Source organism: Geospiza fortis, unplaced genomic scaffold, assembly GCF_000277835.1.
Source record: "Geospiza fortis unplaced genomic scaffold, GeoFor_1.0 scaffold206, whole genome shotgun sequence".
Classification (NCBI taxonomy): domain Eukaryota; kingdom Metazoa; phylum Chordata; class Aves; order Passeriformes; family Thraupidae; genus Geospiza; species Geospiza fortis.
The window spans coordinates 3,952,340-3,964,163 of NW_005054311.1; the positions used below are offsets into that span (position 1 = coordinate 3,952,340).

The following is an 11,824-nucleotide window of genomic DNA, read 5'->3' on the forward strand; positions in this document are numbered from 1 at the left end:
GCGGCGCCCCCCGGGCGGGGCCGCCAGCCGCTGGAATTACGCCCTGCTGGTGCCCATGCTGGGCCTGGCCGCCTTCCGTGAGTAGCGCTGGGCCCCGGCCCCAGGGGGCTCCTGGAGCCATGCCCGGCCTGGGCACGGCCCCGGGCCTCCTTGTTTATAGCGCTGTGCACAACCAGCGCTGTTGGTATCGCTAAGGCTAAGACCACTTTTCACACTGTGGAAAACGTGTATTTTATGATTGGCTTTTTGCAAATATTACAACGAATATGATATGTGTTGTGTTAGAAAGTAATGCTGTATTAATTTTCTTAAGTAGTGTGTTAAATACAGTTTTAGGTTATAAAAAAATGTTAAAATAGAAACTATGCTATGCAGGATACTTTTTTTAAAGAAAGGACTTGCAGAGAGATAGCAGCCACAGGACACCTAAATCTTTCAGAGAAAAAGAATTTATTGCCCTCTTATCAGAAGAAATTAACTTCTTCCCACCTCGAAGGCGCTGTTAGGATTCAGAGGAAGAAGTTGACGATGACCAGACAGAATCCTGTATTTGAATAGAATTTATGCATCATGTATGAGGTGTATGAATATGCAACAGGCTACTGTTTTTAAGGGTTAATCCTCTGTTAACGTGTGTCCTTTTTTGGACTCGTGATGTCCAGAAAAAGGTACCCGGACATCCGTAACTCTTTGTCTCTGTTGTCTCATATTGTCCTAATTCAAATTGTCCAAATTATTACTACTCTAATTGTATTACTATTTTTATAACCATTTTATTACTGTTAAACTTTTAAAATTTTAAAGACAAGTGATTGGCGTTTTTCACAACACACGGTGACAAATCCATATTTAATGAGCTCCAATATACAAAGCTCTCTCAAGAAAAATGGACACAGGGTGTGCTGGAGAGCCCAAAGGTAACAATGCTAGATGTTGCTGATGTATTTATTTACTGTGCCTAGAAAGTTTTCCATGCAGTATCTGCATCAGAAACCTCCAGTTTGTTTCTCCATGACTTTATTTTCCTTCTCTAATCTAAGTAGTGCTACTATAGACAGTAAAAGAATAGAGGTATTTTATTTCAGAGAAAGCATGAACATTTAAAGTGACTCACTGTGAAATAAGGACCACAGAAATACATTTTGTGGGGACATGTAAATAGAAGTGAAAGGCAGAAATAAAGTTTTTTATCACTTAGTAGCTTCATTCAGGCATAGCTAATTAATCATACCCCTCACTGTTACATGTTATACTTGTATCTGAAATATCATTTATATGTAATAGGTTGGATCTGGACCAGAGAATGTCAGAAAGAAATAGATAAAGAAAAAGAGGAGTACTACAGAAAAGAGTCAGCTTTACAAAAAGACCTGGAAGGCAAATACCGGGATATAATCACGGAGAACCGCCGCGCTGTCGCTCACCTGGAGGTGGAGCTGGAAAAGGAACGCAACAGGACCCTGAGCTACCGGGAAGCCCTCGTGTCCCAGAGCCGCAAACTAGTGGAAGAGAGGAGGCTCCTAGAACTGGAGCAGGAGAAGTTGGAGCAAGAAAAACAAGTCCTTTTGCACTCTGGAGCAGAAGGTACCTTGTACCAGAGTTGCTTGGCAAAGGAAGAAGAGTGGCAACAGAGAGCCAATATTTTACTAAAAGAATTTGAAGAGGGACTGAAGGAAAGACAGGACATCTACTGCAGTCTTATAGTGCCCAGAAGTCAGAGACTAGAAATAGAGAAAAATCTGCTAGTTAAAGCAGCAACTAATCCTGTTGCTGTGGCTTTACATGTGGAGAGTGGCTTACAAGATATTTTCAAGCATGATAACTACTGTGGCAATGTGCTGAACAGAACCAGAAGTCAAAATGGAAAGCTTATGTGGCTGTATCTGAGATACTGGGAACTAACTGTTGAGCTGCAGAAATACAAGAGGGTAGAAAAGGCCATGTTAGGAAAACGCTAAGTAGGGGAAGCAGTGGGATCCACCATGCATGGTAGGGACAATCACAGTTGTAGTCCAAAGCTGTTAAATTCTTCTGTTGTGTTGCTGTCTCCTCCTCCTTGCACTTGTGTTTGCATGGGATGTGTGCTGTGCTGGTGCCTTTCCTCTCACTAACAGCAGATGCTCTGCTGAGCTGTGCATGCTCCTGAGCTCTGTGGGTGTGTGTGTGTTGCAGTGTAGAGATACGCCAACTCCCCAGGTGTCAGAAGCAGCAAAACAGAACTCAGATTAGAGGGATTTGCCTCATTTATGGTCACACTCCAGCAGCAGAGAATGGTCGTTTGTCTCTCCCAGGTGTGGTAGCACATTGTGCTCCTTATCCCTGACATTTTACATGGTGTCTCAAGACTGTCTTTTTTTATTACTGTTATTTTTTAAAAATTTGTTTAGGCAAGACTGATTTTGAGGCAGGTGTTTGGGAGAGATGGTGCTGGAGCCAGCTGCTTGACACGTAAATCTTCCCTGTCTGTGTGTTCAAATATATAAATATATATATATGAATATATACATATATATATACCTATGTGTGTGAATGTATGTGCGTGTGTAAGTGTGTGTGGAAGTATTCTGAGGGTGGAATAGATTGATCCTGTTTCAGATTAGTCAGTCTTGCATTGTCTTCCAGCTTAATATACATATAGTGCTTTATGAATGAAACATCCAAAAGTTGCCAATCCAAATAACACATAAAGAAACAGATTGGTGTCTCATTGGCACTTGGGATTCATTATCAAATTCTAGGGAATGTATAAACTGGAAGTTATATTTTCATATATTGAAGATACTTTAAGATTATTTCTTTTTTTTCTCAGTCAAGGTTTTAGTTGTAACCCAGCAATGTGCCACCATTATGGATGTCCCCGTGCTGCTGCTGCCTCTCAGGGCACTGGCTGCCTCCTGGGTTGCTTGCAGGAACCTCCTTGCCATTGCAGCTGGCTCTGCTCCTTGGACAGGTCCTGTTTGTTATTTGCAGATGGGAGCATAAATGCAGCTTCCACTGGTAGCCACTGCTCTCTCTCCACCTGTCTCCCTTCTCCCAGAACTGAGGTACATATCCTCTTCTGCAGCTCTGGAATTTTGTGCTTGTGGTTCACCACTTTACACACACATGACCATGAAAGCCTACAGATATACAAGCTTTGCAAACTTTTAAGAAAGGGGGCTTTTTAATTTAGCTAGTAAAAAAAAAAGATGTGGTAAAAAATAAAATAATAAATGGAATAATAAAAAATAAACATCTAGATTAAAAAAATCCAGCAACAAACAAAACTTTAAAACCCAGTGCATTTCAGTTTCTTACAACTTTGAGTATACTTTGGGTCCTTTAGCAGTAGGAACCGCCTTTTTTCAAACGTGCCATGTATTTAAAATACTAAGAACTTTTTTCTTCCCCCTTTCTAATACAGCCTTAGACCTCAAAGGGGCAGTGTTTACCCTTGTGTTTATAACATCTAGTCTTCACTGTTACTTGACTTTGATTAGTGCTGGTAGGTTGTCAGTTCATTAATTAGCAGTTTATTATTTACTGAGGACTAGACTTGACAAATGTGTTTGCACTAGGCAATCATGCAGAACCATGGTTTGGAAGCAATCCAAGCTAAGTGAATGCCCATCTTCCTGCAGATGTGGGGTTTTTCTCTTACTATTTTCTCCTGGTTTCATTTTAGTCTGAGCACAGAAGACAGCAGATAAATCTTTTGAAACAATATGCACAACTTAATCCAGTTACTAAGTAGAAATATCTAACATGAAGCAAAATTCCTGAGCAGAATAGACGTTTCCCAACTACTCAGTTTTCCAGTTGAGATTTTGCTCACCTTGATAGTACTAATTATACTGTTATGTTGACTTATTAATCCTTTGTTCACACTGATTTTAAATAAATAAATAAATAAATAAATAAAGTTTTAGTAGACAAACTTGGAGGAAAAACGAGAGATCACAAACACCAGAAGGGCCACAGTTTGTCAGGGTGCCAAGCATATTCGGGTTGGGAGATGAGAACACAACTGAGTTGCTAATCGTGTGTGATACCCTGAGGCAAGCTGCTGCAGCTGGACATAGGCACACAGTCTGAGTGCCCAGGAGAACAAATTAGTTTGGATAACAGCCCCTGTGTAATTCCTTCAGGATGTGGAAAGTGACTGTCCAGCTGTGGCAGACTTTGCACGTTCCTGCAGGCAGTTCAGCTGCTCAGCTGACCGAGAGCAGACAGTGAATCAGTGCCAGTGTATTTGAGATTGATGCCTTGAATTTGTGTAAGTTGGCCTTAAAAGATCAGAGGTGTTACGCTTTTTCATTTTTTCATAGTTTGTTATTCATATCACTCAAAGTATTTAAAGAAAATGTAATCAAGGGTAAAATGCTATTTTTTCAGTATGAATATGTACATTCAAGCCTTACACACTTGAATGTACAGGGTTGGATGCAATGTAGTAAAGGTATTCACTTTCCCTTTTTAGAAGTGTTATTTATTTGTACAGCTAATTGAACTGTTGTTCATGGACACTTTGAAAATCATCGTCTCAAGACAGAAGGGTTATTTCAGAAGGCTTTTTAAGTGTATAACTGATTTAGAATCATTGATCCTGTTAGTTTCTTCCAAAACTCATGTTTGTGGGTATGCAATGTACTTCTGAAATGTTCCCCCTTTGTAGGTTGTTATTCCGAAAATTCTAATGAAAGTTTTGTCTTGCCCAGCACTTTTCTGAATCGATTAATTGTTTGGAACTGCCCATATACATATGTAGAATGCAAGAATAATTTGTTTTCAAAGTATTTAATGAACTTATTTTTATTATAAAATTGTCACTCAGCTATTATACAATAACAATTAATAAAAACCTTTAAATATTTCTGCACTGTTTTATACCTTGGGCAAGGTGGGTGGGAGAACTGGAATTTACTACTTTATTCAGACTTTCCAAATGGTAAATTTTTTAAATTGGCATGTAAAAAGTTTTGGTCTTGGTGCTGAGAAAAGAATATAAGGTTTTTTTCTTAGGAAAGGACACTGTTAAACAGGTAAGTGCTGAGCATTAGCTAAAGATATGGGGTTGAAGGTGACCATCCCTCTGAAAGACTGGGAACATTCCTTCAACAGAGTGTTGTGTAGGATATTCTGCCCTCCTCCAGAATCCTTCAGATGTCTCATTCTGCATGTCAGCCGCTTTTCATTTCCCTCATCTTCTTGCTCTCTGTGAGGAACTGCAATCCAGCTGCTCTAAGACAGTGTTCAGACACTCTGGAAGTCCTTGTTGCTGTAATAAAGGATCTTCGATCTATTTGTATTTGACACAGTCCCTCACCATCCTCTGGCTCTATAAAGCACGGGTTTGAGCACTCCTGTGTGAGGATGAGAAAACTGAGTGATCCTCTGTAGAGGATACAAGGCAGAAACAATGGTCAGGGGTTCAGTTACTGGGGTGAAATCAAAGGAATTTGAATTATCGCTGTGAAAAGAGGATGAAAGGCAGGTTTACAGTTGCAGTTGTGGTGCAGGTGGATATGAAGGCTTTGCTGGTTTGCATGCCAAGGGCCACATTTAGTGGGCATTAATTTACGGTTTGGTCCAGGAGCTTTCCCCTGGTCACTGCCTCTCTGAGACAGCAAATGCACGTGCTAAGAAGTTTTTCACTGAAATTTAGCATAGCTCAGCAATGAGGCAATTGCCATTTCATAGCAAACAACTGATTGCTGCAACAAAAACTGGAAGTAAACTGAAGTAAACTGAATGTAAATGTGCTTCTGGGAACAAGGAGTCTGTGGATGGAAGAGTTTGGAGAGAGCTGATGGATTGTGAGAACAGTGGTGGCAGCTGTTCACGCTCATGCACCCCAACAGCCCTGTGCTGAGGTCACCCGGGCTGTCCAGCTGCTGGAAAAATGCCTCTTCACTCTTGTGTTCGTAACAGGTTTATATTTGTGAGATACCTCACCTCTAAACTTATCGCAGTCAGAGCAAAATGCTCAGCTGCTGTGGTTGGTGTTCGTGTCGCTGGATGCTGCTTCCCCCTTGCGGCTGATGGCTCTTCCAGCCGGCAGCAGCAGCCGCATCCTCTGTTCCCGTGGGCTCCGCTGGAGCAGCACATTTCCTAATGCTACACCTCGGAGCTCTCTGGCCCAAATACCTCCGGGGGTAATAACAAGCAAGGTGAGCAAAACCGTGGTGTTCGGTGACCAAACCAGAATGAACTTGTCTCCACTGAGATGGGTGCTGCGGCAGATCTCTGTGTGAAGGCGGCAGGCACAGGGGATTGGGTTGGCTCAGCAACGTATTAGCACCTCATCATATTAAATCGTAAACTCGAATAAAGAACGCTGTTCATTGTTTAATGAAGATGGCAAGAAGCAATCTACAACTGTCAACATGTTCTACTGACTGCTGGAGGAGAGACACTTGTGATGTGACAGATCCCAAGCAACAGCATTTCACTGACTAAGAAATTTAGGGGGAAACTGACCACCACAGAATGGTTTGGGTTGGAAGCACAACCTTTAAAACTTATCTAGTGCAACCCACCTGCAGTGAGCAAGGACATCTCCAAAGAGATCAGGTTGCTCAGAGCCCCATCCAACCTGACCTTGAATGTTTCCAGGGATGAAGCACCTACTACCTCTCTGGGCAACCTATGCCAGTGTTTCAAAACCGTTGTTGTAAAAAATTCTAACTTATGTCTAGTCTAAACCAACTCTCTTTTAGTTTAACACCATTATCCCTTGTCCTATCACAACAGGCTGCGCTAAAAATTTATTTCTATTCATAATAAGCCCCCTTGAAAGGCTAGAGTAAGGTCTCCCCAAATCTTTTCTTTTCCAGGCTGAACAACCCCAGTTCTCTCAGCCTGTTTTCATAGAAGAAACATTCCAGCCCTCCGATCATGAGATCAATTTGGTGCTGTCCACAGAATCATTTCTACCCCTCTGCTCCTTACCTGTATTTCCCCCTGAAGTTATTCCAAAGGTGAGACATGTCCAAAGATGGAAACAATATTTTGGTGATCTTCTGACTGTATATAGTGAAATATTAAAGACAGCACATCTATCTCCCTGATGTCAAAAAGAACAAAACACTAAAGCATGCTGCTGCTGGAGCTGATATTTCTTCAGTTAAATATTTATATATAAACTGAAGTAAATATTAGGCAAGCTACCAGTATAGACATAAAGATTGTGCCTCTTTCTGGGAGATAAAAAGGAGAAAGAGGTCATGTGAGCATCAGTGTCAGCTCAGTTCTGGATGAACTACACCAGACCTACTGTTCATAGCCTGTTCCCTTTAATTTTTCTGTGGCTAGGGACACTGCCACTTTCACAATAAAGTTTCTCAGCATGTCAGATTGCGAAGGAAACCTCTTGACACCATAAAACTACTCCAGAATGGGATGCATGTGGAAGTCACTGTGTGTGACATCCTACTTTTGCTGTGTTCCCAGTGGTCTGGGACAGAGTTCCAAAAACAGCTCAGTGCTGCCTTATTTCTCCCTTGCAGTGATACTTGTTGGCACAAGTTGAAACTTCTCTCCAATCTGCAGAAGTTTACAGTCTCATGGGAAGAAATTTAGGCTCCAAAGTTTATTGGAAGTCTCCAAAGTCTTTAGGTATCCCTGCTTGAACTGCTGTGGGCTGGTGGCAGCAGCTTTCAAGCACTCACATAGGAAATCCAATCATGCCAGCTGAGGAGCTGTGAGAGCTGTGCCTTTTGGTTACTTATCAGGTAGAGTTTGAGAACAACAGAGCATAAAACTTAGATCCAGTTAAAGATCTACAGATAATTTATTGGCAAGATAAACTGCATGACCACCTGTGATTGCTTATTACCCTTAAAACTAAGCAGCTCTGAAATATCTTGCCTGTGTATCTCCCTTTCTAAAATGGTCATTATCATCCCCTACGCTGGAGATTTTGAGTCTGCTCTTGAGCCTGGGGCCCCTTTTTTGCACATCTGGTCAAGGATGTTTCCCATTGGTAGCTTGTAAAAGGATTTTTTGTTTTCACCATCTATTTTAAAGGATGGGCTGTCACAGATACTATTTCATTTAACTTCTCTTCCTTCTCCTTCTCCTTCTCCTTCTCCTTCTCCTTCTCCTTCTCCACCATCTTCACATTTCCATCCTTTCCCAATTTAGGCTCATTACACAAGCAAGAGTAATTGTATTGCTGTATATGATACTTTGACTACCAAGTGGAAGCTGACTGGAAAGAAAATGTGACTAAGGCTGGTAAGATGTTGCTACAGAATTAAGAGTAAGAGACTTCACTCCAGCATCTGCTGCAGTACTGAAAGGGTCAGAAAATAATGTAATTAATACTAATAGCCTGGTACATTGCAAGGAACAATGAAAATATCTGGAGAGTTACAGATTTGTCCTTTGTCATAGTAGGCAGGACAGACTCACAATGAAAGGATCATATTGCATTTCATTTCTGAAACTGTTGAATGCAACCTGAAACCTAGTTGCAAACAATGTGTATTGCCAGGGGCCTCTGTTTTTCTCGGTGGCTTTACATGCAAGGAATTGTTTTTTCAAAAGAGTCCTGTCCTTCTTCTTCCTATTAAGGATCCAGATTAAAAAACTTCCTGAGGCAGTCTCCTCCAGCCTGTGATGGAGGGCAGAAAAATTATAGAATCACAGAATATCTTGAATTGGAAGGAACACAGAATCAGTTCCAACTCCCTGCTCCTCACAGGAGCATAGTTGCACACAGATTTACATAGCTGTAAAATATTCCAGTTTGTTTTTAAATTATCTCAAATGTTTTATTGTGACAATAAATAGAAACAATTAATACACTATTATGAAACTGTGCATAGGAAGTTGATCTGAAAGCTGTTGCACAAGGAATCTGCTGAATCTTTTGGGACCCAAGGCTTCAAACTTCAGTTTTTAGAACTGGATTCCAGTCTTTTGCTTAATTTATTTTTGCTGCTACATCTGGTGATCCACGTTTATCAGGATGTTTCAAAATCCTGCTAATTCTGTCAGCTGTTCTGATTTTGTCCTTGTCAGCTGATGGACTTACACCTAAAAGAAGACAAGCTGCTTGGGCACTTGTTTTCTGTTCAAATCCTCCTTTACAGTACGATGAAATACTACAAGTTCCAGAGGTGGAAACTGTACAGGAAACAGTTGCCACACCAATTCCAGCTGCTGCCACAGTTCTGGCCAGCCCTAGTCTGGCTTGGCTCAGCTCTGCCAGCGCCTGCAGGGGCCCTGGTACCCTTGGCACCATGCATGTCCTGGAGGTGGCTGTGGCTCCTTCCATGGTGGGGGAGGCGAGGATCAGGCACTGCAGACAAGCACTTCAGCCAGGTCCTTCAGCCTGCTGCCTCCACTCTCTCATGGAAGAGAAGAACCCATCCTTGGAATCACAGTATCGTGGAATCACTGAGGTTGGAAAAGACCTCTATGACCATTGAGTCCAATCATTTTCCCAAACAGGTTCACCACCTTACTGTGTCCCCACGTGCCACATCCACACATCTCTTGAGCACTTCCACCACTTCCCAGGGCCTGTTCCCAGCCTGTTCCAAAGGCTGGCCACCCTCTCCAGGAAGCAATTTTCCCTACTATCTAATCCAAAACTCCTCTGGCACAACTTGAGTCCATTTCCTCTGAGTCCTGTCACTTGTTACCTGGAAGAATAGACCACCTCCCACCTCATTACAAGCACCTTTCAGTACTTCTCCATATGGGATAGCTTCCTGAGGGGCTGGAAGGAAGCTGTGCTGGCCCAGGGAGGTTACACCAGGAGCACCTGCCCAGTAGGTAAAGTGTGTCAGGCTACACCTGAGCTGCAGGGGAGGACAGCTTCTCTCCCAGCTGGGAACATCCCTGTGGAGCCAGGCTGCCATGGCATTCTGAAGGCTGCCCGTAGCCAGGAGTCCCTTGGCCCAGCTGGTACCACACCATGATCAGACCTGGCTCCACAAAAGGAAACCAGTGGCTCCATCCTTCCTTTGGCCTTGATTTATATCCCAAATAACTTTCTGCTACCATTTCTTTTCTTTATTGCCACCCTGTCTCATGCTCTTTCATAACATCATCATCATCATCATCATCATCCTGCAAGATGAAAGACATGCTCATCTAAAAAAAGGAGTATGCCCACATTCTTCCACAAATGCCTATATGTGTATGTTCCAGCAAAATATAGGATTTTTATAAAGGGGATATTTCCCTTTTAATTGGGTTTTTGTAAAATTGTGTTATTTATAGACAAGTTGGCTTACTTTTTTTATAGCCCTTTTTAGCTTTTGAAAAAGTAGTACATTAAAAATATGGGAGTAGGAGATGAAAAACCAAGTGTGTCATTAGAAATATTTTAACACAAGTAATCAAATCTAAATGTATGATCCATTTTATCCTACATTTATAATTAGCAATATGCAATACATTTCTTGTGTAGTAGTCTGTATCATGAAAGGATGAATTTCATAGAGATTTATTGGCCCTAATTGACCTGTGGGACCTGTTAAACATAAGCCTAGCATCTCTTGAAGGAGGAGATTACCTTAGGGCACAGGAACGGGCTCTGTTGAATAAATAAATGACCCCACCTTGCCTGTTCCAGTCCGCAGGGTGGCGATATAGACAACACCTCGAGCACCTGAGGATCACACTGGAGCTGGTACTGTCAGTCCTTCAGAAAAAGGCACAGTGCCTTCCAAGGTCATTAGCCATGCTACTACACTGATAAAAATTTCTGAGCTAGGTGCTGGACCAGCGTATTTGCTTCTGCAAATATTTAACAACTGATAGATAACTAACAACCACTGGCACCTCGCGTTAGCAGAGCAAGATAAAATTCTTCGAAAAGAGGATTTCCTCAATGTAAGGCAATCAGGACTGTATTTTTGGATCCTGATAGAAGCTGCTTGCTCATGAAACTTAGAAGAGAGAAATTTTCTGTAGTCCAGTTGCCACGTGACCATAACTAGATGTATTAATTGAACTAAATAGGAGATATAGCATGAACATGGTGTTGCAGTTGACACAACAGAAGGAAGGGATGTCATCCATGGGGACCTGGACAAGCTTGAGAAGTGGGCACATGAGAGCATAATGGGGTTCAACTAGTCCAAGGGAAAGGTGATGCACCTGGATCAGGGCAGTTCCAAGCACAAATACAGGCTGGGTGGCGAATGGACTGGGAGCATCCCCGCAGAGGACTGTAGGGATGTTGATGGACAAAAACCTGGATGTGAGCCAACAATGTGCATTTACAGCCCAGGAGATGAATCAACCAAATTCTGCATCAAGAAAAGTGTGACCAGCAGGCCAAGGGAGGTGATTCTCCTCTGTACTCTGTACTCGTAAGTCACCACCTGGAATACTGCATCCAGCTCTGGAGCACTCTGCACAAGGAAGATGGGGACCTGTTGGAGCAAGTCCAGAGGTGTCCACAAAGATGATCAGAGAGCTGGAGCACCTCTCCTACGAAGACGGGCTGAGAGAGTTGGGGCTGTTCAGCTTGGAGAAGAGCAGGCTCCAGGGAGGCCTTAGAGCACCTTCCAGTACCTAAAGGGACTACAAAGAAGCCAGAGAGGGACTTTTGGCAGGGCATGCAGGGATAGGAAAAGCGGCAATGGCTTCAAAATTGAAGAGAGTATGTTTAGATTAGATAATAGGAAAAAAATCTTCACTACAAAGGTGGCGAGGCGCTGGGACAATTTGCACAGAGAAGCTGTGGATGACCCATCCACAAGCTGGGTGGGGACTTTGAGCAGCTTGGTCTAGTGGAATGTCCCCCTGCCAATGGCTGGGAGGTTGGAACTAAATGACCTTAAGGTTCCTTCCAAAGCATTCTATGACTCTGTGACAACTC

The 11,824-nt window shown here is 42.5% G+C and overlaps 1 protein-coding gene across 1 annotated transcript; it reads left to right on the forward strand.

The window, feature by feature from the left end:
• Nucleotides 1-7: 7 nt before the first annotated feature.
• On the forward strand, nt 8-4,852 carry CCDC127 (coiled-coil domain containing 127; the record flags this gene model as incomplete). Its single annotated transcript, XM_005419323.2, has 2 exons — nt 8-77; nt 1,285-4,852. Coding segments are annotated over 2 exons (744 nt in total), but the record flags the coding sequence as incomplete, so codon positions are not given.
• Between the last annotated feature and the right edge of the window lie 6,972 nt (nt 4,853-11,824).